At 42.2% G+C, this 26,458-nt stretch overlaps 1 protein-coding gene across 9 annotated transcripts in view; it reads right to left on the bottom strand.

The window, feature by feature from the left end:
• Nucleotides 1-26,458, bottom strand: part of ARID1B (AT-rich interaction domain 1B) — a 442,707-nt gene that overhangs the window by 25,479 nt on the left and 390,770 nt on the right. For 6 of the 9 annotated variants that reach the window (XM_033234961.1, XM_033234967.1, XM_033234960.1 and 3 more), the window contains 5 exons: nucleotides 16,432-16,577; nucleotides 9,396-9,505; nucleotides 8,515-8,673; nucleotides 2,321-2,530; nucleotides 183-387 (listed from right to left, as the gene is read on the bottom strand). In XM_033234961.1, the coding sequence (XP_033090852.1) occupies nucleotides 183-387; nucleotides 2,321-2,530; nucleotides 8,515-8,673; nucleotides 9,396-9,505; nucleotides 16,432-16,577 (830 nt within the window). The remainder of the gene's footprint in view (nucleotides 1-182; nucleotides 388-2,320; nucleotides 2,531-8,514; nucleotides 8,674-9,395; nucleotides 9,506-16,431; nucleotides 16,578-26,458) is intronic. The other 3 variants (XM_033234968.1, XM_033234964.1, XM_033234969.1) reach the window with 1 other exon arrangement.

Consider the following 26,458-nt stretch of genomic DNA (forward strand, 5'->3'; position numbering starts at 1 on the left):
ATTCTCTCATCCCTTAACACTGCCAATGGGCGTCCAATTAAATAAACAAAACGACGCAGGAACCCCCACCTCTCAAAGGTCCCGAGTTCTCTGTTGGCCTGACTGTGGAATGACCTTCCCGGAACCTCCCAGGCCAGGCGCCTAGGCTTTCCTGGGCCAGTGACTGCAGCGCCGCCACTTACCAGGAGATGGCGGCTGGAGCTTGGGCTGCTTTTTGGTGTCCCCGGTGCTGAAGACTTCCGGCGGGGGCTCCTCCCCGCGTTCGATCTTGCACTCGAAGGCAAACAGGTACTGAATATACTGCTTTTTCAGGGAGCTCGCTGCACTGCTTGAGGTGCCAACGTTTAGGTTGGTGGCCAGCTCACGCCACTTCTTGTTTTTATTAACCTAGCAAAAAACACGGCAGGATCATTGGTTTGCAGCAAAGTGGCTTGTTTAAAGCCAGGAGACAAAAAAAGCACTTAATGTCTTGGTTTACTTTTTTTCATTTGCCTCTTTTAACTAATGCTCATTACTCCCACTCAGGAGTGCATAGGCAGCATTTACAGTTATAAAACCATTAGGGAACCTGCTGATGGCAACAGAAAAAGCACTGCTCCGAGGTCCTTCTGCCCGCTGTGTCTCCCAACGCCTCACACTTATCCCACTCCACCTCCAATTAAGGAACAAGGGCATGTCAAAACGTTTAAAAAGCAACAACGGCACTATTTTGCAATTTAGGTTTTTGGGCAGTGATGTGAGAGTGTTCATTCCAGCAGCTGCAAGCTCTCAGAAGTGGGCCTGGGATTCTGGGCTGTACCCGTCCCCTCACCCCAAGACTGCTTGGGGTATCAGGCAAAAACAAAAGCAGCACCTTGTGCGAAGGTGAATGAGCCCCTGGACCAACGGCCCCCAACTTAAAAAGCCTGATGCGATGCCACTGGCCACCAGCCCCGCCGACGGGGCAGATGCACACCTTCCTGTGCAGTGCTCTTACTCAAGGAGGCTTAGGCTGGAGACAACACAGTCACAAAAGGAGAAGAAAGAAAGAGAACTCCTGAAATGCGACATCAAGATCTGAGGCATTAATTTTAACCTTTTGATTCCCACTTGGGAACAGGTTATGAAAGGTTAAACATATGAATGAAACATGAGGATTTGCAAATAACTTGGAGAAGGTTTTGCCTTTTGATGTCTCCTGTGTTGTGTGGCAAGGGAGGGGTAAGGGGACACTGGTTTTCAGTGAAATATTAAATTTCTGGATTCAAACTTTCTCACACCGCCCTTATGTCCATTTACTTAGTATTGGTGGTGCATAAGTTGTGGATGCTCCTGGAGATGCCCACCGCCCTCTTTTGCCACTTAATGCAGGGCTGCAAACCGTGGGTCTTTGGGTTACTGCAGAAATGGCAAGCCGGGTGCTGCTCAGTGTGACCTAAGAAGGAAGGCTGGGAGCTAGGCTTTGTGTGGTGGCAGCACCTGTTCCCAACCACATCTGATGCCCATGAGGTAAAGAGCACGATGGGGTGGGGACAAAGATGCAACCCAGCTACATTCCAGCAATCCTCATTACAAGCCCGTGGAGAGTCTCGTGATAGACCCAGCCTGGTTATATACACTGTGGACACAGTCACAGTAAGGAAGTAGCCACACAGTATCTACTCTGTGCTGGTTGACAAAATCCAATCGTTTGAGCAGTCTTGGTGATTCTAAAAAAATCCATGTCAGAAGAGGGTAGGTGCAGGGGAGAAAGGTCAGGGGAGTTGAGGGGTAGAAGGCAAAGGAGCCCAGGTGCAGAGAGGAAAGGTCCTTAAGTCTGCACCCCAGGCAGCTCCCCTGTCACACCTGAGGCCTAGCCCGCTGGAGGTCACAGCATTGGCCCTCCTAACTGGTGGTGGGCATGGTTTGACAAGTATGACTTAATTTTCTGATAACCTGCTCTGGAGAGAGGGAAGCAGTAAATGTGACTTATATCTGACACAGATAATTAATTCAGTCATTTGTAAAACATTTCTGAGTATTTACTATGAACTACTGGCAGATTCCAGAGAATTCTGGAGCTGTAAGGAAACCTACAGGAAAATCTAGTCTGACCCACTGTATACATGAGGAAATTGAGGTCCAAGTACATGACCTGCTGAGGTCACACTGTGAGTTGGTGGCAGAGCCAGGGTCCCCCAGTGCTCCCTGACAGCACACAAACATGGGTTGCAGGAAGGTGACTTTCACACAGGCTTAGCTTTTCCTTTGTGAGAAAAAAAATGAGTCCACACATTCAAAGAAAGACACTATAAGAACTTATCCATAATGCTTCCTTTCTTCCTCCCTCACTCATTCTTACCTGGGCCAAACCCCCAATCTCTTTGACGCAGACATAGAGCCGGAACAGGTCCAGAGGCTTCTTGCCCACGGCAGGCAGACTCGAGACAGGAGAGCCTCTCTCTTCCATGAAGGTGAGGTATCGGTCGACCCAGAGCTTTCTCTCTGGCTCATTCCCCAGTTCATACACCTTCGTGATCTTCTCCCCAGTGGTGGTGGAGGAGCTGGACTTCTAGTACCCAGAAGCAGCATGTGGAGGTGGGGCATGGGTGGGCAGACGGAGAGGGAAGAAGGTGAGAAAAAAGTAATGAGCTAACAAATATAAGATGAGAAGAGATTAAAAACTACTGCTATCACACAACAATTAGGAATGAAGGCTACTAGTTCAGGCACAAACTATACATTTTCTTAGTTAGGAATTTACTTTTACTTTAAATAAAAGGCCCAAACTCCCCCTTTTATACACTTAAAAACAAAAACAAAAAAGAACAAAGCCCATTTTGGATATAAGCGTTGAATCCCAGAAGGCATAATTCCAGTGACACCTCGTGTTATTTTTAAAAACAAAGGGTTCTAGCTCATGGAGTGATCACAGTGAATTAAAATTTTTACATGTGATGTTATAGAGCCCAAAACATTAAATGGACTCCTACTTTTCCTTGTCAAAACAAGAATGGCTAAAGGGTGTCTTGGTTAAAACGCTACAGCATCTGGAGGATGAGCAACCACATGGTGCTTGCTGAAAAGTGTAAGGTAGATTTCCAGTCACGGGAACCAGTGGTGTGAGCTATAAGCTCGGTTTTCTTTTCTTTTTTTTTTTTTTTTTTAAGATAAACTAAGGGTCAACCAAAGCTTTGGGATTGATGGATAAACATATACATTTATTTTTATGCCTATGTATTTATATGCTCGTGTGTTTTACACTGATACTCTAGTTCTTGCGTTTCTATGTATCTGCTTTTACCTGACACTAAAATATCAAGAGTTGCCATTTCTGAACACCTGAAGCCTACTCCGTGGATTACATAATCTGGAGGACAGGTAACACTTTTAGCCCTAGGCAGGGCAACTGTATCTCTTCCCTTTCTTTTATATTGCTATATTTGTAAAAATATTTACAATATTTGCAATACTAGGGTTATTGTGCAAAATCATTTCTTAGTTCTCAACACAGATTTCTTGGAACAATAATTTACTTCATTTATTTATGCATATCTAGGTTATTATTTGCAATACAGAGCAATTATTAAGACAGAATTCTTAAGTTTTTATCCTTTTTCTTTATTTAGCTTAACATAATTTTAAACATATTTCTGAAAATGTGGGGGGTTAAATAACATGGCTGCCATTGAGGCTAGATGTTACCTTATTTAGCAGAATGATCTCCAGTAAAAGTAGGTCCCTGAGAAAGGATGCCTGAGAATGAAACTTACGCAGCACGTGAGGCCCCGCTTTCCCTTTAACTAACACGTGATTCTCTAGAGTCACTGGGCTGGGATTTTAAGCCTTCGGCTTCAGAATTACTGAGGCATAACATCTTTATCAAATATGTAATGGGTGATACAGTTGATGTCAATATAAAATGTAGAATGATAAAAAATAGTTGTTTTATATTTTAGAATATACTTTGATGCTGAGGTTAAACTTCAAGTCACTTACAAACTACTTTAGATAAGAGCTTAAAATATGTATGTATACATATTCATATATGTGTGAATATATGTCTATAAACCCATATGTACACTTAGAATATAGAAACTATATATCCAAATAAGTTTTTAAAGCTTATTTTTCATATTCTTGTACCCAAGTCCTGCTTGACTAGGAAAAGAGGCTGCTCTAACCCACTTCACACAAGATTCTCATCTGGACGGCACCTCAGAAGCTCTGCCGTCATTAATGGGACAGTTATTAATAACAGGTTCCTAAATTGTAGTATTGAGTTTTCTTTTTATTAACAGGACAGTTATTATTAAGAGGTTTCTAAATTTTAGTATAGAGTTTTTTTTTTTTCCTTTGGGGAGTTACAGTTAAAAAAATGGGTCTAACGTTTTCCAAAAGTGAAAATTTGAAATAAGAACATGAAGAAAAAGGCATTATAATCTATAATCGGTTAACAGTAAAACAACTTCCCTCTTGCATTTTATTTGTAAAAAACTGAGGCAAAAGTTTGAGATTCAATTGAAAGATAAGACAAATAAAAGTAATCATTTCAATTTAAAATTTCTCAAATTAGCTCAACCAATATCCTGTTTGTAAGATCCATCTGCCGTTCCTGGTTTGGTCCTCTCTAAACTGAAACTGGGGAATGCTTCTGAATGAATAGTTAATCAAGAACTGAGCAATGGGGCATAGAAATGCTTGTTCTTGCTTCTGAAGGGACTGGATTCTTACAAGCTGGAATAGGCCTGAGAAAATGATGGACGCAGTTTGACTATATATTAACTTTTCTCTCCTTGGTTAAATAAACTTAAGTTTAATTAACTTGTGCCTATCTCAATTTGTTGTCATACCATTGGAAAAATTAAATGAAGATACTTTCTAATAGAATAGTTCTATTTTTCATAATTTTTACATCTTCTAAAAAGCATTTTTATGGCACCATAATGTAGGAGAATGAATCTGCACGGAACTGACACGGTCAGGCCTCAGTTTACGTGATAAATCCTGAAAAACCCTCCCGAGGTTGACTTGCTAAGCTAAACCAGGGCCTCAGTTTCACCACACGCTTTACTTTTCCTTTGCAGCACTATGTCACATGCTGCGTAAAATTGTACGTTTTGCACATGATTATTTGTCTGACACCCATTTTTCTGACTAGATTCTAAGTTCCACAAGGTAGAGTTTGTGTGGATGTTAATCACCAACACTTAGCATGGTGCCCTGCACGCTGGAGGGCTGTGATCGTGTTTTTTTCCCCCATGAATGATTACTCCAATGGACAAAAAGGGTGTGAAAAGCTTGGCAGCATGCTAACAGGAATTAACAGCTGATTCAAATATCCTATAAACAGGATTTCACCGAGCACGGTGCGGAGTGAACGTGGGCACAGTCTAGTAAGGCTGAAGGCTGAGCACGAGGTTGCGCCCGCTGCCAGCACTCAACGCCTCCACCCCAGCTTAAGGTTCGCGTACTGGGCAGACAATGACCACAGCCAATATTTGGTGTCTGAATAGAGGGCAATTAAAGACTTAGTGAATAAAGAGCATGTACATTATCACTCTCATCACTGACCAGGCTCCGAATATACTGTCCTTGTTCATAGACAATGGTTTTGGATGAAGGTCTTCATCTACACTCCTCCCACTGACAGCGGGCAAACCCCCTTGCCATTCAGAAAGACGGGTTCACTTTTCCCAGTCACTAAGGCCTACCTAGTACTGCTTCAGTGTTGTAAAAATTGTATCCTACTGCTGTGAAACTTTCGTGGAGGCAAGAAAAAGGAATGGAAATTGCTGTAAAATTACAGCAAGACATTATTATGGTGCCACAAATGTTTTCCTTGCATATACTTTAATTAAGCCTATAAGTACATTTTCCTCAAGTCTTTTAGGCAGATTTACATTTCAGCAGTCTTTACCATATGCCTGGTAATATGTGTATGTGTATGTGTATGGACAAATGTTTATTTTTATTTTAGAATGTTTTGTAACAAAACAATGTTGGTCCACAGTACACTGTCAAAGCGTAGAGCATCTTCATCATTTTGCCTTTTCCAGACCTGCTGTTAGACAGGCTTTATTAAGGACACTATTGAGAGCAATTTTAAGTCCAAACTGAAGTGGCATCTCAGAAAGAGCAGTTAACTATTCCGGGGTTGCATGTATTTGTGGTGATTTGATAGCAGAGATAATGTTAGGTCCTTCATTATACTCTCTTTTGTTTCCCTTTTTGAATTAGCACCTCATTCAAAAAAGTGGCTGTTTTCTCAACACAGAGCAATAGTCTGACATTTTCCACTACTGTGAACTTCAGTTTCTCTTGTTCCTATCTACTACAGGAGCCAGAAATTTGCTTGCAAATTCTTCAAACTATTTATGGTACAGGAAGAGACCATATATATGGAAATACTGAGAAAAAATATACAATTTCAAGTTTAATTATAATCAGAAAATAAAGTTTATAATTCAGTTTGCTATCGTCTTACATTAAAGGAGAAAGTCAGATTTTCATAAAGTCTCCTACAGTAGATGGAGATAATCTTAACTAGTGAATTAAAATATTGTGACTAATTCAAGCCTTCTTTATAAGTCAATGAAATTAGCAAGATGAAAAGTTTTAAACAATATAATACGGTCTATTGTTAGTCTTTGTTTTTAATAAGTTCTTATTCTTATTTTTTTATTTTTATTTTTTTGAGATGGAGTCTCACTCTGTTGCCCAGGCTGAAGTGCAGTGGCATGATCTTGGCTCACTGCAACCTCCGCCTCCCAGGTTCAAGTGATTCTCCTGCCTCAGCCTCCCGAGTAGCTGGGATTATAGGCGCCTGTCACTATGCCTGGCTCATTTTTGTATTTTTAGTAGAGACAAGGGTTCACCATGTTGGCCAGGCTGGTCTCGAACTCCTGACTTCAGGTGATCCACCCGCCTTGGCCTCCCAAAGTGCTGGGATTACAGGCGTGAGCCACTGCACCCAGCCCTTAATTATTATCTTAAGTTTTAAAGATTATTATTTTTAACCTCTGAAATTCTCCCTCTGGGCTAATGCACAAATACTTTCGAAAAGTTATCTGAATTCTACCTGTTAACTTGAGAGCATTACTGATTCAGGAATGCTTTTCCTATTAAAAAAAGAAAACAAAACAAAAAACCAGGGTAGACTATGAGGGAAAAACACACAATGTTGTCTGCCTTCTGAGACTCAAAGCGAATAACACAAAGACATCAAAATGCAGGAGTCGCGCCCCTTCCTGCGAGTTCGGATGCACCCCTCCTAGAAGCGCTCTGTCTGCTATACCCATCCTAGAAGCGCTTTCTGTTTCATCTCGGGTGCTGCAAAATCGAAATGTAGCTACAGAGAAGGTAAGAGCGAATATCGCCCTTTCTTCCTCTGAAAGGGAAAATGCTGGTTATCCTAGAGCTGTATGTGAATTTTACAAACATTTACTAGAACAACCAACTCTTCAAGCCTTCAGGCTCTATCTGTTTAAACCAGTGAATGGATAATTAATAGCAGCCTCCTTTTGGGGTTTTGACTAGATTGCCAGATTCTGCACAGCTAGGGTCTTCTTGCCTCCAACTTGCCTTCCTGAGCCGTGCTCGTCAATACATCGTCTTACAGAAATGAGCATGTTAATTAAGCCTTCTTGGCAAGTAATTGCATGTTAAGGCTTTTTTTTTTTTTTTTTAAGATCTTTTGATGCTTTATATGAATGTAAAATAAAGGTTGCTACAGCACCATTACTTTTTTTTTTTCTCTCTCTAATGGTACAGAATTTCTTTAGTAGGAAACTAACGGCCCACTTCTAGGGTCAGAAGAACATTGAGGCTTACAAAATTCCCTGATACATCCATGGCATTTTTGTTATAATTTATGTATCATACAGACAGAAATCAACACTTAATTTCAAGATTATCAGCAGTCTTGTGCAGAATACAACTGTTCTATTTCAACTGATTCTAACATCGCTACACATTATTAAACTAAAAATTCATTCATATACTAACATTTCTACGTTTTTATTAATTTCAGACAAATGGGTTGAAAATAAAGTAGGGCTAATGTTACGCTAAACCATACCCAGATTTAATATTTACTTCTTTCAGGCAGGCAGTTTTGAAACAGATAGAACATGCAAAATACAGGTCAGGGGCCAAACTTATCATTCAGTCAATGGCTGCTATTAGTTCCCATATAAATGGAGAAGTAACGCATTTGAAAAATCTTCTATAAGTGCATAATGGATTAGACATTTAAAAAAAGTCACTGTGTGAAGGAGTTTGGACCCAGTTAACACACTCGCATGCTTTGTATAGAGGTGCTTCTTTATAACAGCTTTTTCATTACCAGAAATCAACTTCTCTGATGCACGCAAACTTTATTCATTTTGTCACTAATATTATTATTTATAAAGAAAACCCTTTCATGGATAAATAATGAAGAAAAAGTCTTATAAAACAAATAAACAAGCAAGCATTCAAGTAGAATTAATTAATTATCAAAAAACCCCAAAAAAACAAAAAACAAAAAAAACAAAAAAAACCAGAGCCACTTACAGGGCTTGATGGAGTCTTTGGCCAGCCTGGGCTGCTAATGCTATCACTTTCATCTCCATGAAATGAGGAGATGCTAGCAGAGCTGGGGGACATTGGGGAAGGGACTGGCAGGTTGCCTGGGGTTGGGGGCTGAGAAATACCCTGAGAGCTGTAGCTATCCTGTGGTAGAGGAATAAAAAAAAAAAAAAAATGACAAAGGTAGGGCAAACTTTATTTAAAATAACAAAAAGTACATCCACTTTAACAAACTAATTTTTATATATATATTATATATATATAAAGACATGTACAAACAAACACACAAAACCACACATAGATAAAGGTATTAAAACAACATTCTTAATTAGTATAATTGGGTAAGTCTGCTGGATGCTGGAGAAGGCCAGTACGCCACCATGCTTACTTCAAGCTTACATGGAATGCTAAGCATGGGTTACCCCTTATGAAAGAAAGAAAAAAAAAAGCTGTTCACCTTATTTATCAAATAAGGCAGGAAAGCAAAATATTAAGTATGTTGTTGTTGCTGAGGCGGCCAAAACAGGAAGCTATAAACTGAAGGCAGAGAAAATGGCTGCAAGTACCGAAACCAGGCAGGACCCCTACTTCTCCCCACCCCGAAGCATTTTTCTTAGGTGGGTCTTGTCCCTCCACCCCTCTCCCCCAACCATGAGTTAATGCCATAAGAACTAGTAACTTTCAGATCCACACCATGAAGGGGCTGGGGAAAGAAAAGAAGACTACAAACATGTTGCACAAAATGAAGGCATGCAGAGGAGACGAAACAGAAAAAAAAGTGGCGGCCAACACCAGTGAAGAGAGAACGACATGGCAGCTTTTTGCTAGGCAGACCCCACACTGCGTGCAGAGGCGGAAGGAAGTACCTTTGACTTGCTCTCGGGCTGCGGAGTGCCTTCTTCTTTGCCGTCTGCTTTGAGAGGCAGGGGCAGTTTGGATTCACCAGGAGACATCATATCTGCAAGACCCATAGATGCTAATCGAAAACAGGAGAAAGAGTTTAGGATTATACGTGTGATTCGTCAGACTGTACTCCTGCCAACACAAGTTACAGAGTGAAGCAGGAGGCCCTTGCATTTCCCTTGAAGGAAAAAAAGAAAAAAGAAATTGTAATGGGGAGCATATTAATTTCTGAAATGCAAACAGCACCGCATTCTGGCAAAATCCTTTTTTATCTAAAAAAAAAAAAAAAAAAGGGCAGTCATTCTGTATGCTTAAGACCCAAACCACTGAAGGTCAACTTACGTCAATATTATTTTTTCAAAATTATTACACCTTTGAAAGAGTAGGCAACAAGTGGAAATAAGGCAAATGTTTAAATTACTAATCAGGAGTTGGAAGCAAATGTTGGGTGTGCATATTTTTTACTTAGGTACTAGAGGTAATTTCATAATTAATTCATAATTAATTTCATAACAATTCATTTCTTAATTTCATAGGTGCAAATAATCTATAGTTTGCAAAATTTTTTGACATTTCACAGTGTTTCTTTTGAAAACCTTATCTATTGCATGTGGTCTAGTCAACAATAAGGGAAGACAATCACAACAATATAATTAGAAATACATTTTTGAAGGAAAGGATTTCTGATTACTTTGCAATTGTGCTGGGATCCTTTCAGTCTGAGAGCCTGTGGTCATCAACCCTGACAGCAGCTCGATGCCCAGGTCAGAGGCCCACAGCAGCTCCAGAGGCAACACCACATTTTCTAGCCCTAGACTCAGAAATCCAATCAATTCTATCTAGGCTTTAGCATGAAAGGTTCACCAAAGAACAACTGATTTCTACACATTCATTGCAGATACCAGTAGACATTTTCAGGTTAAAAATATGGGGTTAGATTTCTTTTTAATGGAAGAACAAGGCTAGAGTAAGGAATCAGTGTAGCTATCCAGGGAATAACAGCTGAATTTCTACAGAACCCCACTGTGAAAACCATCTGCGCAACACTGGGCTGCAGGGGCTGCAAGTGAGGCACCAACCAGATGTGAAGAGTCAGAGTGAGGAAGCGAGCGAAGGAGAGAGAGGGGAGAGAGTGATGAGCCCTATACATGAGAGGGAACCAGAAACTAGGCCTGTTTTGGATGAAAATAAACCTGAGGTTTGATGAACAGGGCCCATTCTACATTCTGCAAATCAAAGTGCTGGCTCAACCAAGACGGGACACATGTAGCGTAATGTGCCAAGAAAAAAAAAAAAGCTTTAAAAAAGGCTCTGCAGATTGCCCACTACAAAATGATTATTGCACATATTCATGTATTACTATGTTTTAGAAAATAATTAGTTTTAATTACAGCAGTGAGAGAGTGAGCAGGCTCTGGTGAATTAGCTGGCAAGCTTTGTGGTGCTAATTTGCTAATATCGTTAGCATCACTGCAGGTTGAGACCATAGGTCCTGCCAAAAAAGCCTACCCTGCCACGTGCCCATGAGTTTACATCAGCACACTCAACAATACACTTTGAAATCCCGTATTTTCCACGGGCACATTGGCTTGCTTTTCAAAGCCCATTTGCAGCCCAGTCAGTCCTTAAAGTCATCACAACACACACAAATCATAATTGGGATGTTTTTCTTTTTTTCAAATTACTTTCAATACTTAGACTTTAAGAACTGGAACAAAAAGCTTTTTCAAGTGATGCAGCTGCAGAGAAAAATCTATTGGGATCAGCTAAAAATGCTGTTATTTTTGTGAATGTGTGAAACCTCAAGCAGCTGAGAGAGATTACACCACGAAGACCGCCTTGTTCAAAGCAGTGGATTGGACTGCTTCCACGCAGTTTTGTCTCTGGGGTCTAACGAGATATGAATTAGTAAACCTGTACATTAAAAAACACCCTGTTCAGAAGAATAGCAGGATAAAAGAGCAGGATGAGTGCGAAAAGAGGGGCTTATGTATGCGAGTCCACATGTCCTGGCTAGTTGATTCAGAGTGGGTTCAAAGGAATGACAGCCAAAACAATTCCAGAGAAAGCGGTAAAGTCATGGGCACATGGCTTCTGTGGCATCGCGCTTCTCCAATGGTTTTAAGTGGTAGTTTTGTCAGTATTTACAATAAATTATGTATGAATATTATTTTGAAGGCGGGAATAGTAAGATTCTATTTTACGCATTAAATGTGTTAGCGTACACAAAAGCAACTTGTAAGCATACAGAACTAGGCCAATATGTATTATGGAAATTACTGACAATTTACACTGATTTGAAAATCAGACTTACATGAATATAAACATATTGTTGGCCCGAAATTCCCCAAATTTCCTCATTCTCTATTATATATTTTAAAACAGGCATTTGGGGTGCGCAAATAGAAAAACTATCACAAGTGGCACTGTTCTATTATTTTGAGAGATAAGTAAGGATAGAATTTAGAGTAATAAATAGTTCTATTTAATATTTCTACCTTATAAAATATATGGTTTATTTTAACTAAATGGATTAGAAAGTCTTTCCTTACTGTGGTTTTTACTATTCTTTTTATTGAAATGCTCATTTTTGACTTCTTACCAGAACTCTCAATGAATCACTGAAAAGAGCCATATGCCTCCCAAGGCAATGGGACTCCAGGGGCACTATTTTTTCTCCTTTCCCAGAAGAGAAGGACCACTACTATTACAAGGACGTGTTAAATCAAGGCACTGTTCTTTCTCCTATTGACATGAGTAATCCAGTATGTAAAGTTCAGACACAAAAAGGGGCAGTAAAGAATCTGTGACTGCAGAAAGTGCTGCTTGAGTACTGTAAATACGTTTTAAGCACCAGCCTCTGGCTTTACCATTGAAATTTAAGAATTAGAATGATTTCTCAAAGTAAGTGTGGGTCAAGGTCCTAAGGCAGCTATTCCACACTGGATTTAATATATTCAAAAGGAATGTAAAGAACATATGACATGAGTCAAATCGAACCTCAACACTCATGCCTGCTTTCATCTGCTTCCTTTACTCAGTCTCCTCACAAGTCCGCAAAATCATTCCCAGAAGATGGTGAAATAGGTCAGAAATGCACAGTTCTTTTCTTTTCACGGTAATATACCAGACTGCAAAATATATGATTTCTTGTTTTTGAAAACACAGAGAGCTGATCTATGTATGTACATCCATGGATGTTCATGACTATGTTTACATGTGGCAAGATAGAAAGTCCACTGTGAAGGTAACACACATAGGATCTGAGAAGGGCTGGCAAGACGCATTGCTCTCATTGGATATGCAAGGCCCTGAGAGCCCTGACCGGGAGGACCCTCCATGGCACAGGGTGGGGCCGACGAGCACCCTGGAGGCCCTGCATACCCCACTATTGCCATCAGCGCCCCTCCCCACTGTGGCCACCCCCAGGACACTGGCCATGCCGGGCGGCTTTCCAAGGAAAGCAGCTCCCCCAGCCACCTCCAGAGTCTGGAGCCGTCCACATACTTTGGCATAATCTCAGGATATATTTTCCCCCAGTTTAAGAGATTTGGTTTTCATAATTTATCAAAACTCTTTTATCAAGTCCTTGGTATATGGGGGGAGGGCAGCAATTCACCTGAAATCATTACCTTAGAGCAAGTATGCAAGTGAGCACCCCAGCAACCTCCACCAACACCCCGGACAACCAGCCCCTTGCAATGGTGCTGAAGACCCAAACCTTCCTTTGTGAGAGGCCCTGAAGTCCCAAGACAGAAAACAGTAATCCAGCTGGAAGACTGATATTCTAGGCGTAGTTTTGTGAATCTTTTCTTTTTTTTTCAATTTCAAAACAGCAAATCATCTGGTAAACAGCTAATGCCCCATAGAGCTGGAGGCAGATCTGCCAGGAGACTGTTGAGCGAAATACCGCCACATTGGCGCTTTTCAAACTTGAGCTTGCCTGCATGAAAACGACCTGCAGAGGTGGTCAGGGATGCGGATTCCTGCACTCCCCTCAAGAATTCGGAAGGGAGCCCCGGAATCGGTAGTTTTAACAAGCACTGCAGGAGGTCCGGAGGTAGGAGGTTCTCACTTTCTGTGGTAGTGTGATTGTCTTTTTCTTTGTAAAGGCCTACCGGAGTTGGTGTACCCTGTACCGGCAGGGCATTAACAGGACACTTTGCGTTTGGGACTGAGCGGTGCTAGGTTAGCAGAAGGACTCATTTCTGGAAGGTGCCCAGGGCTCTCTGTGAGAAAGCCTGGTTCCAGCGGCACATATGGCCGCTCCTGTACTATTTATACGTGGCAGTGGGAGAAATGCCCTACATTTTGTGGAGTAACGTCTGGTGAGGCAAACTTAGAACCACAGATGGGAGATATATTTTTTGGAATTTAGATGTCCACTTTAAGATGATGGTTTATATGCAGACAAATGTAAATGACTAATGAATATTATAAAACTCAACACAAATAAGTAAAACCTAACCAAAGACACATGTATTGTATGACAGTGTATTTAATAAGGGTATACATGATTTGTAATTTTGCCCACAGTAATACATAATTCTAACCTTTTAATCTAAATAACTGAAACAAAACAAAACCAAAAAAAAGCTCTTTAGAGGGAAAAATTCCCACTGCTTACCATCCTACTTCCCTTGGCATTTTAAGTGAAGAAATAGTTGTCACATTTATACTCACACTGACTCCATTTAAATAATTACTTGCTCACTGAAGCCTGTAACAATTTGTCACTACACAGGAGGATTTTTTTTTGGCCCCGTACACTGTCTACAACACAGTTGTTTGAACTCAGAGAAGAGCATGCTGGAATGCCAGTTGCACTGGCTGCTGAGGTTCAGAAAATTCCACCACCAGACCTGGTCATCATTTGTACTGTCCTCGCTTTCTCCAAAAGTATACTTTGATGGAGAAATGCTTTGCTGTTATCACTGGTAATTTATCTCCATGGGCCCAAACCAAGGAGACTGAAGGGATTGTGATCCCACCATTTCTGGCCCATCTTTTGTGCAGTCAGGTGGACACTCGCGCATCCCGATGCTCACAGGGCTGTGCTGTAATGCTCTGTGTCACTCCTGTCTCTCTCAGAGATCAGAACGCAGTAACAGCAGATTCACGTGTACCTGCCGCTAGGTGCACAGCCAATGCTAAATGGCCACTCCTCCTCTGACGTGCATTTCACCTAATAATGGTGGGATAAAATCAGATCAATGTGTAGAGGAAAACTGGATAAATGTTAAAATTATTAAAAATTCAATGTTTCAAAATGTACAATGCAGTAAAAAATATACTACCACCCCATACAAAAGATCGTAAGGATGGATGGCCTTTCACTGAACAGATTTCCTCTGCATGGAATAACAAATAGCCGAATTATCTGAATAATAATCATAGAAAGAAACCCTCTCTGTAAATCTCCATTAAGCTGGCTGTTCCTTAGGAATACATAAATCTTCTGAGGCAGGGCACTGTGCCATCTGCTTGTTGTTCGTTGTTTTTGTGGCTCTGGGGTCCAAAGGAAGAAGGGAAAAATGAGCACTGCTAATAGTAGGTGAAAACTGATTGTGTGGTTTCAATGCTCTGAAGTAATTTTATTTCAGCAAGTCAGACAAAACAGAATGTCACAACCCAATACTCTGTTACCTGGGCCAGCACTGGTTAGGGAAAGAGGCGGCTTCCAGCTAACAGGCTGTTTGCAAGCTTTTCACCTTCATCTCAAATGTAAAACACCCACCAAATTGTGATGGAGAAGCACTCAACGCAGCATCAGGAAGGGCTATTTTATTTATTTAAAAACCTTCATTTTTACCACGAATTTCTACGTGTTCCTCTTTCACAAATCTTTCAAGAGAAGTCATCATGGAATGCCACCCCTCAATTAGGTCCTAGAAATCAACGATGCAGCTCAGACAGGAGGCGAGCCCAGCCTCTCACTGCCTGTTCCGTCTGACAGAGAAACATGAACTTCTGGGGAGGCCTTTCAAAGACAGAGAGGCGAAAAAGGAGGCAAAAGGCAGAAGAAATGAAAAAATGTCATCAGAAAGAACCAAGGCTCTGGCTCTCCCGTGCATTCCTAATGCATCACGGAGCATCACAGGATACACACTGGCTAAGCCACTCTCTGCAGTCTCTGAAGGAGGGAATCCTCCAGTGAGATCCATTCTAACATGTGACAGGGAGTAACAGGTCGCTTGAAATACACATCACTTTATGTAAAAAGTGGCACTCATTGTCTTAAGGTAATCATGGAACCAGAGGAGGGGGTCGAAGGGTCTTGCAGAGTCTAAGATCATGGGAGATGTGCACAGTTTTAGACACTCTAGATGTTTTCTACACATTGGCTACTCATCCACTGCACTCATCAGGCATGACTTTTAAGAATGCTACCGTTGAGATTATGAAATGGGTTAAAATAACTAAACATCATGAAACATTTAAAACAGTTTCCCAATAGAGACAATCTGCATGGAGCACTTACGAAGCAGCTACTTCCAAGCATACATTTAGAGGTGTAAGGTGTAAATGTAAAAACTACTTCAAACCCCCTTTGCTCTGCCCTTCCAACAATTTCCCCTGAAATACGAATGCGAATTGTTTGTCTCCATCACTACCCAATGGAGAGAATTTGAGGATCTTCCAATACTAATAATTCCCAAAGAGAAAGAGAACATAGTGTGTATATTTAACAATCTCCAATAATAGTTGAAATATGTCCACTTGTTATACAAACACAGACTGAATAAAAATAATTTACATAAAATGTAATTCTCAAGTCTTAAATAGATGGAGCGAGTTTCTGAGAAGCAGAAAAGTAGTATGATTCCCACTTTCGCCAACTGATCCACCTTCTCGGGCTGTTTAGGCAGATTCACTGGCGGCGCCTAAGAGGAGAGAGGAGAGGAGAGGGGAGAGGGGAGAGGGGAGAGGGGAGAGGGGAGAGGGGAGAGGGGAGAGGGGAGAGGGAGGGGCTCAGGAGCACAGAGCTGCCGAGGTTACCTGCCGAGCTGTTCACCATGGTAGGCGCCATGCTGTAGGGCGGCGCCTGTGTGTTCATCAGGCCAGAGCTGTTGTTCATGGGCTGGCTGTAGGGAGAGCTGGAAGCCATAAGTCCACTCTGGTTCATGCCGGGGAAACTGCCTTGCCTACAGGAAGAGAAAGCACAGCACACATATACCGACCATGCACATTAGCAGCGGTTTGCCCTGGCAGTCATTTCTACTAATGCATTTATGTAAGGGGTGGGGCTATAACTTTTCATGTTTGTGTAAAACAGATTATTGCCTGGAGAGAAAGGCTGAAATCTATTGCTAGGTAACTCTTTAATACACCCCTTTACAATTCCAAATATTACAAGTTCTGCAAATAAATTACACATTTTTAATCATGTCAAGTGTTCCAGGTTACTATTTATCTAGAGGAATATAAGCAAGAAAGGGGGAACTTGAAATAAGAACAGGAATTACAAAAGCAAGCAAAATTAACTTCTGACTACTAACACTACTTAGTATCCTCACATAAAAACCCAAAGGTTAAGAAATGAAAAACAATTGGGCAGTGTGGCAATGTTTTTAAAAAAACTTCTTTGACCTAAATTTTCTGATGGAATGAATATGGGAGAAAGCACTTCCCAAACTCTCCCTGACCCTACTCTTTAACTTTGGTAATTAGGTTCTATTAAAAACATACCAATTTCCCTACATTAAAATGCCACAGTAGACATCAGACTTCCACTTCGTGTTGGTTGGGCTTTTTACGTTACAAAGGAGGATGGGCACTTAGATCAGCTGCACATGTCTCTAACATGAAGTCGCCTGTCCCCAGGGTGGTGCAGACCTACGAGGCGGTCTTGGTGACTTAGTCTTGTTAGTTTTGTCTTACACCCTGTCAGACTTCTCTTCACTCCTGCAAAGAGGTCAAGGGTATTCTCTCCGATTTGAAGCAGATAACTGTCACACAATGTCCCTTCTCTGACTGTTGGTAATGAGATGGGGGAGAGGGGGAGAGATTTAAACTGCACAGTGGTGTAGAGATCCCAGGGAAAATTACAATGCCCTAAAAAGAGAAATGATAGCAACGTGGCAAAAATGTCAAGAGAGTCCACCATTGTAGTCAAGCTTTTGTTAGGTAAAGAGCATACCTTTAAAAATTTTTCCCAAGTTTTCGCTAGTCATGTTTCGGCTAGTCATGTTTCATCTTAGGAGTACAAGCTAGTAAGAGGGGTAAAACTCCAAAGATACCCTGCCTATCTGTTCCTAAATAATCACAACCCCCTCCACCACCATTAAGCTACCACTTGGTATAATAGTTAACATTTTAAAATGAGATCCTTTAAAAGATTAACATAAATCTTATTTTTTTATTTTTTGAGAGGGGTCTTATTCTGTCGCCTAGGCTGAAATGCAGTGGCGCAGTCTCGGCTCACTGCAACCTCTGCTTTCCAAGGCTCAAGTGACTCTCCAGCCTCACCCTCCCAAGTAGCTGGAACTACAGGTGTGAGCCAACAGCATCTAGCTAATTTTTTCATTTTTGTAGAGAAGGGGTTTTGCCATGTTACCCAGGCTGGTCTCGAACTCCTGAGCTCAAAGCGATATGCCCACCCAAAGTGCTGGGATTATGGGTGTGAGCCACCATGTCCGGTTCATAAATCATTTTTTAAAAAACAATATACTGTTCCTTTTGTGTACCTATTTTCAGTGGACTCAACTGAAAAATGTCTGTACAAAAAGTTCAAACATGGGCCATCTGCAAAATCAAGCTATCAAAGGCATAACTGGTCTACTTTAAATATTAGACAAACTAGAGAAATTCTGTACAATCTAATGCTCCATGATGGCTTGGAAAGAACATTGTTGGAAGCTGAAAGATTCTTAGGTATGAGGGTGGCTCATGGAGAAATGGGTGTTACTTTAGCCTGCAATTCTTAGCTTCCTGGGTGTCCACTTTGAATAACTGCAGACGGCTAAATCAGAATTAGAATACCGCTTGGAGTTCATTAAGAACAGATCTGAGATCATCCAACAGCTTCTGATTAACCTCTAGGTCATCACATACTTATGCATACATCGCACAGTGGCTATAAGGGCTATAAGTGGCTATATAGGGCACATCCCTATACGTTTCAGGGCTTTACATCATCTTGCAGAGTGTTGGCATTAAGTCAAGTACCTTAGAAGTATCCCTTCTGAGGTGTTCTTCAAACAATGGACAATTTAGCATTTATATAACTGCTTCAAAAGTGGCACCTGATGGGACTGCTCTCAGTGTCTTAGCAGATAATCACTGAACAGCACCTTCACTTCTGGACGGTTACGTTTTCTGGAAGGCTACTTCCATGTCAGTGACTACCTCCAAGTCACAGCCAATTTTGGCCCATTCTCCAAGATGCGTGTTAGTAGCCACTGCTCTGTGATGGCTGTCCCCGTCACCCTTCCTGAAAGTAAGCCCTGCCTCTCCACTTAGCTTCATCTATGCTTTTTGCAGCACTGAGCTCTTTCTTTTGCATGTTAAAATAATTTATGCATGTCTTGGTTCTTCTAGGTACGGAAGCCTCCTGAGAGGAGGAGCTGGCCCTAATTAATCCTCGCACATGAGAGTTACTTAAAAAAAAAAAAAATTGTTAAAGGGATGAATTACTAAAGAACATTTTTATTCTTGTAAAAAGGCATTACAAAGATGGTCGCCTTTTCAAGCTTCCATTAAATTCCGTCTCATATATAGTATAACTAACATGTATGAAACTCACGGTTCCTTGAGACGCTTGTTTGTACTAAGGTAAAAAAGAGAATCAGAATAGAAAATCTACCAGGCAAATGACTGAATGAAGTAGCCATCTAGCCCTCATCCAGGATTTCTCCCCCAGGCCAGCACTGTCCATCTTCAATCACCAGAAGATGATGAAGGCACACACTACAGGTTTTAAGAAATACCTTTAAACTGGCCGGGCGCGGTGGCTCAAGCCTGTAATCCCAGCACTTTGGGAGGCCGAGACGGGCGGATCACGAGGTCAGGAGTTCGAGACCATCCTGGCTAACACGGTGAAACCCCGTCTCTACTAAAAAATACAAAAAAAAAGCTAGCCGGGCGAGGTGGCTGGCGCCTGTAGTCCCAGCTACTCGGGAGGCTGAGGCAGGAGAATGGCGTAAACCCAGGAGGCGGAGCTTGCAGTGAGCTGAGATCTGGCCACTGCACTACAGTCCGGGTGACAGAGCGAGACTCCGTCTCAAAAAAAAAAAAAAAAAAAAAAAAAAAAGAAGAAATACCTTTAAACTAACAATGACAAAGAAATATCAAAGACTTAAAGGTCCATGCCTTGGATGTCAGTTGTTGGTTACAATGGTCCTTCATTAAAGCACATCCTGTAGTTTTAAAAGTTTGGTTAAAAAGCCAGGGGTCTTGACTCTGTCACTGGAGCTCTGGGAGCTCTCTCTGGTCCTTTGGATTTCAGTCTTTACAACTGAACAGGGAAGGGCTGGTAATGATAGCACAGTAATTTATTAAATATTTACCGCATGCCTGGTGCACATTCTAGGCATACACATTTAATGTTTTAGACTCCTGGAGGAAGGTAGGTGGAATTATGCTCATCTATTAATAAAGGCAATAAAGATCAGAAAGGTTAAGTAACTTGCCTAAAGTCACACAGCTAGTAAGTAGCAGAAATAGAATTCCCCTAATCTACTATCAGTGCGGTATACTATACTTCTTTCTCTATGGGACTCTGACACTGCTAACACTCAGTGAGACCAAGTACCTGGCTCCTGGCAGCCTGCTGCACCATGCCTTTCTATCTGTCTGGTGTATCAACCTGCAGTTGTACAAAGCTGACAAACCAGAGGGTGTAAACTCTCCAGGAGTCCTGGAATACAGGCTTCAGGGAGGTGGCCATAGTGAGGGTTAGTGGGAGACAAGAATACAACAGCTCCCTGGACACCTGCTGCAGGCCTACTGGGCCTCCAAGGCAGTAAGTGAGTCCTCCCAGGAGCGCAGGCCACACATGGCCAGGGCAGAGCAGCAGGTGCCTGTCTGGGTGGGGAGAGCCAGTCTTTCACCACTGCACAGGAAATCCAATTTGCTCTTGCTGGAGAAACTACTGCCAAGAGTCTTGGTAATTTTGAACAAGCAACATGAGCATGATACCAAAATAAGGCTCGCACTGCACGCCACTGATTTTGGTTAGTGGAGACAGTGGGCTCTGTGGATGGACTCCTCAGATGGCTGCCACCCTAACTAACCCAGCAGTCCTGGTGTTGCTAACCTAGGAGGATTCTGTGGCTCACAACAAAAGCTCCTTGTTTGGTGGGGCTGAAAATACAATGCCCGAGACCACAGCGACCTGGGTTCCGAGGCGACCTCAGCAGCAGCTGGGTCCTTTCCACAGCAGCGCTCCCTGGCTGCCGAGCCCCTTCTGACCAACGCCACATTTGGACCGCTCCACATGAATTAGGAGTGTGAAGAAGTAAATCACTTGCTTTTCTCAAAAGCAACAAAACAAAAACAGGCAAAAACATGAATTGAAATGAGCAGAACATTTCCAATGTGACACCCTACAGAAACCTACGCTGTACCCGGAAAAGCAAAGCCTCCCGTCCAGACCCTTGGGCTCTGGCTTCCAGGGGCCCTGCAGGCTTAACGTCTGTTACAAAGGACAGCTGTCCTGACTCTGCAGATGCCGAGTCCATGGCTGTAGCAATGACTGCCCAGGAACATCTCAGGAGTGTAAGGAGACAAATGTTTACAATAAACCAGTAGAGGTACACTGTGGGGGTGACCCTGGTTGGGTGGTGCTGCCCCCAGACCCCGGGATGCCAACTGGCACTGCGCTCGCCTAGCCAGGGCTAGATCATGGCACCACTCCTTCCTCCTCTTAAACGGCAATGTTCAAATTGGGGAGTTATTACTTAAACATGCTGACCTGCGGAATAACCAGAAGAACGTTATTTAAATCTGGTTGGGACCAGAGGTGTTTAAAACCTGTCATTCTATAAGCAAAGCCAGGTTATTATAGGGAGAATAATTGAAAAAGCGAGGCCTGCGAGTTTTCCCCACGGCACTCCTTGTTCCTGCCCTCGCACTGCACACATACCCCAACAGCTTTTTTACTTTTTCCTTTTATTCACTTTGGAGATTTCTCAAACATTACATATTCATATCCCAAAAAAGGGCTGTCTTTGGGGGAAAAAGCCCAAAGCAAACACCAGTTTTCAAGCGACTATTTCCAATGGTTCAGTGTAAAAAGAGAAAGAGGAATATTGCTTCCCACTACAGTTTGCTTTCTTTCAGCAGTTAAAAATATTAGTATGTTCATGGAGTACCCACATCTTTGTAAATATCTGGTTTTAAAATCAACTACAATAAAATGTACAATAATTTTGATGCTTTAGAGAAGAATATTTAGGCCTTATCATCTTAGCAATCAACACTGTATTTTCTCAGCGGTGACAGACGGTGAAGTATGAGGTTATCTTTAAAATGAATGGGTTTCTGATACAGTTCTTTGGAGAAGGGTAGGGGCAGAGAGAGGAAATGCAGACCTTGTGAGTGGAGCTACTTTAAAGTCCCGTCCCAGTGGCAGACACGGGGGAAGCTCCAGCACGTCCACTGCAAATACCACCCTTGAGTTATGTTCGGAATGAGCACCACGCAGTGCACGCTGTATTGGGAAAATGAGTACGAGTGCCAGGTGTCCATAACTTTCTCTACACGGACTGTCACTGTAGATGCAGCTGAGTTATGAACCAGAAAAGATTGCTTACTGACAAAATAAACTAGGCTAACACTAAAATTTGGGGCAGTTTACCACTTAAACCCAATAGTCATCAGAACCAGGACTCAAAACCTTGAAAAGCTCCAGTTCCAGCAGTTTATGTCTAAAATGTGTTACTTTATTCCCTTGGAGAGATCCAGTTGCGTACATAACATTACACAGGATGCCCTATTTAAAATGTTTTATAAATACGAACTCTTCTCACACATGTATCTAGCATCACTGGTGAAATAGATTTTCAACCCGAATTACATGGTGACTCTTCCAAAGCAGTACTGAGGAGGAGAAATTCGGTCGAGATTATTTTAAATTTAATATTTTAAGAGGGAAAACCACTATGTACCCCCCTCCCCGCCAAATTCAATCAAAACAGAAAATAAGGCTGTCAAGCCCTGGTCAATCTTTGGTGTGGCTAATCCATCAGCGTGCTTGCAACAACAACTGCATTAGCAATTCTGGTGGCAAAATAATGTAATTTCAACAAGCCAGTGGCTCTGGCTAGGAATGAATCCTGTGGCGGTAAAGTGGCATTTGTCTCATTAGACAAAATACAAAGAATAGAAGTGCCTTTATTTAAAAATGTAGATTCCTGTAAAAATATATAACCATATGCTACTAAAAAAATAGATTCTACCCCTTTTGGTCATAGAAACATGATAGAAGTAATTAAAATTAATCAGAAATACCTACTGCTCAGTTGACAGTTACAATCATTTGTCCAAGATGAGTGTTTTAAGATAAGTATGGGAGAGGAATAAGCATAACAGTAGGCCAAGACTAAAAACAAATGCAACCTAAGTCAAACAACCAGGGCAGCGAGTGTGAAGCTGTGACCACATGCGTGGCTTAGAGAGGTCTGTGCATTATGTGAGCTCACAGGAAGCACAGCACAGAAAAAGGTCCCAAGGAAGGGATGACATCCCCTTCACCCCTCAGATCTGAGGGATCAATCCATTGGAATTAACCAGGTTAGGAGAAGAGAAAAGAGAAACAGCAAATTCAAGGGCCCTGGGGCATCCAGGAGCCTCTCTCCAGGAGAAAATATGGTAGAGCCAAATAAGAAGTGAGAGTGGTGGGGGCCAGGCTTACAGTTCTCTGGGTTTGGTCTTTATCCTAAGAGAAACAGGAAGAGACTTGGGATTTTTAAGCAGGAGCAATGGCATTAAAATATGTTTATTTTAAAGACATTGTTCTCTGGCCGTGTTGGGAAGAACACATCGGAGGCAGGAAGAACAAATGTGGGGCTGTTACGAGGCTGATACCACAACCCAAGGAAGAGATGGTAGCGCCTTGGAACAGGTGGTGGAGCACAACAGAGAGAGTTGAGCAATATCGTGGAGGTGAAATGGACAGGATTTGGTGATGAATTAGGCCATCTAGGGGAAAAAAAAGTTGTGCCTAGATGTCTCCTAGGTGTCCAGCTTGTGTGACGGGCAGATCATGGGGCAGTCACTGAAATAAAGAACATCAGGGGAGAGCGCGGGCTTAGTTTTGGACATGTGGACAGGGTTTGGCTTTGGACAGGCCTCTGAGTACCTAGCGTCACACAGGCAGGTGGACCCTCGGGTCAGGAAGCAGAAGCAGAGGGTTTAGTGTCATCTTTCCTCCCTATGCAGGACGTCCCTGTATAAGACTGCGTGAGTCTTGTCTAAGTCTTCCTCCACTGGCGAAGGTGACCTGTTTTCCATGCAGTCTGTTCACTCAAAGAAAGCTTCCACGTGTTCAATGCTAGCAGACAAGCTGGAGCAGCTACCAGTTATCTTCCAGTTCCCTGTTAATAACTCTCCAAACCCTTTGGTAGCTGATATGTTTACATTTTGTTTCCTTCCTTTAAGAATGGGCAGAGAAGAATATTGTTTTGTGACAGCTTTATGAAAGAGAACTTCTAAGTAAAGGAACAGTAGTAACTTTGTCACCATACTCTCAAGAATAATCTTTTCAGTGGCTACGCCTTAGCTCTTCAGAATAGAACTTCTCCCTGGCACGTCTTTGCCTGGGCCTTTAAAATGTGGCACTGCCCACAGGGCCTCTTGTTTTCAAAGCATTTCTCCTGATTGTCTCCACATTTCTCCGAAGAGCTGTATTTTTGACTCCTGCATCTTGGCGAAGCTCTTCTTGCTAAGCACTGAGGAATACTGCATATTCCAGTCTGGATTTCTTAAAAGCCTCTAACATCAGAAACATTTTTCTCTTTTGTTCGTACTTCACACAGATTTCTCAAAGGGTTCCGACCTGTTACCAGCTCTGCTCCTGGCACTCCCTGCTGAAACGGCACCTGTTGTGCAATTTCAAGATTCAGCTCTTCCTTTTTGCTTCAATGCAGGTAACCAGTTTTAGTTGTTCCTAAAGCAGCTCACTGATCTTCACCTTTTCTCTCAAAGCAACCAGGAGAACAAATAGAGCTCAAGGGTTCTGAGGCGAGAGGCCTCCTTGTCAGGGTGTGAAGAAAACGCAAGCACGGTGTCTGGCTGCTTGAATTTTAGCAACTGATAACTAAGGATGTTCTCTTCATCCTCAAAGTTGATTTTGGTTTGTTAAGCCCATTGTTCTGCTACTACGAACTCTTTCCTGGCAACCATACAAAAGTGAACCTCAACACTGTGAAGGCATTTAGTTCAGAGATTTTGATTTCAGCTCTTCCCTGCTGATCCCCAGCACATGGCCTGCCTCAGGTGTGGATGAGAGCCACAGAAGGTAGCAGTGGCTCCCAAATCCTGTCTTTTCCCTGCAATGCGTGACTCTCCAGAACTCTGGGGGTTTGGTATCACATCACATCCTACTGACCTCTGAGAAGATGTAAATGGCACAGCTCCCTGGGCTGGTGAAACTAGATCCATATAGCATGAAAGAAACATTAGCTGCCATGGATGTCACCCACAGAGAGAAAGTGTCATCTCTACTGCATTCTATTTAAGGATCTTTACTTTAAAAAGTTTATCTTGAGATCATAGTACCATTAAGAAAAGATCTCCAAGTTATTTCTAAGGAGGGCTATTACTTCTCAGTGCTAGGAATAACCACCACTTTTATTCCAGGACATCTCCTTCCAGGGTCCCAAGGTGTAAAGGAGAGTGAACTGCTAATCCCAAAGTGGCTTAGCCACCGAGGAGCCACAGGAGCAGAGTGGAGGGAGCAGGTGTCTTAGAGGTCTGGAGCCACGCCGCCTCAGACACAGAGCTTATCAGCCCAACAATACTTGGAGTAGATAACAATCCCTGATGGACGAACCTGAGTTTTAGGAGTGTGAGGGTGAAGCACACAGCCACCTTATATGCATTCTATCTACCTCTCATGCCTTAATGGGCCTGTCAGTAGGCTTAAGAAAATTAATTTGGGTCCCGAGTTCTCCATCCTATATTACTGTGTCACAGCAATATTGTGTATAAACCTCCAATAAAAAATGCCTTTGTCCAGGAAACAGAAAAACAGTAATTTCTGATCTTAAAAAAAATCCTCCGAAAAATTCTTAGAGATTTCCTGAGTTAACGGTGGCCTGGGCCACAAAGTGACTTAGTTTGGTAAAGTCAAACATTGTTCAGTTAGGGTTAAAATGTAGGCAAGGCTTGTAAGCTGAGCTAAGCTATAGTTCTTTATGTCCTCACCAGCCACTCCGTGCAGGACAGGATTCAGACAGGTTCTTACCTGGCAAGAATTTTAACAATCAAAAGTAATCCAGTACGAGTTTACTTTTAAAACAAGGGCCACAATCTTACAAGTTTCTGTCTGTGAGTTTTTCGTTATTATTATTATTATTTTTTAAGAGACAGGGTCTCACTGTTTTACTCTAGGCCAGAGTGCACTGGCACAATCCTTGCTCACCGCAACCTTGAACTTCTGGACTCAAGTGATCCTCCCACCTCAGCCTCCTGAGTACCTGGAACTAGAGGCATGCGCTACCATGCCTAGCTCACTGTTTTTCACTTTTTATAGAGACTAGCTCACTATGTTGCCCAGGCTGCTTGTGAACTCCTGGCCTCAAGTGTTTCTCCTACCTTGGCAGCCCAAAGTACTGGGATTACAGGCGTGAGCCACTGCGCCCGGCCTGTTTGATTTTTTAAATCTATGTAATGGCAGAAATGGAGTTCAAAACAAGAATGAAGACCAACATTAAGAGGAATCTTAGCATTTTAGCGAGTTGCTTCTCACTCTAATTACTGCTACTAAGATACCCTGTCACCCACGACACCTTCCAAACCCCAAGCTGCAATATACTAAGACACAGTCATAGCCTCTTCACCACTTACAAACTTTTCCTGCTGC

The sequence above is a fragment of the Trachypithecus francoisi genome, unplaced genomic scaffold (assembly GCF_009764315.1).
Source record: "Trachypithecus francoisi isolate TF-2019V2 unplaced genomic scaffold, Tfra_2.0 Lachesis_group15, whole genome shotgun sequence".
Taxonomy (NCBI): Eukaryota; Metazoa; Chordata; class Mammalia; order Primates; family Cercopithecidae; genus Trachypithecus; species Trachypithecus francoisi.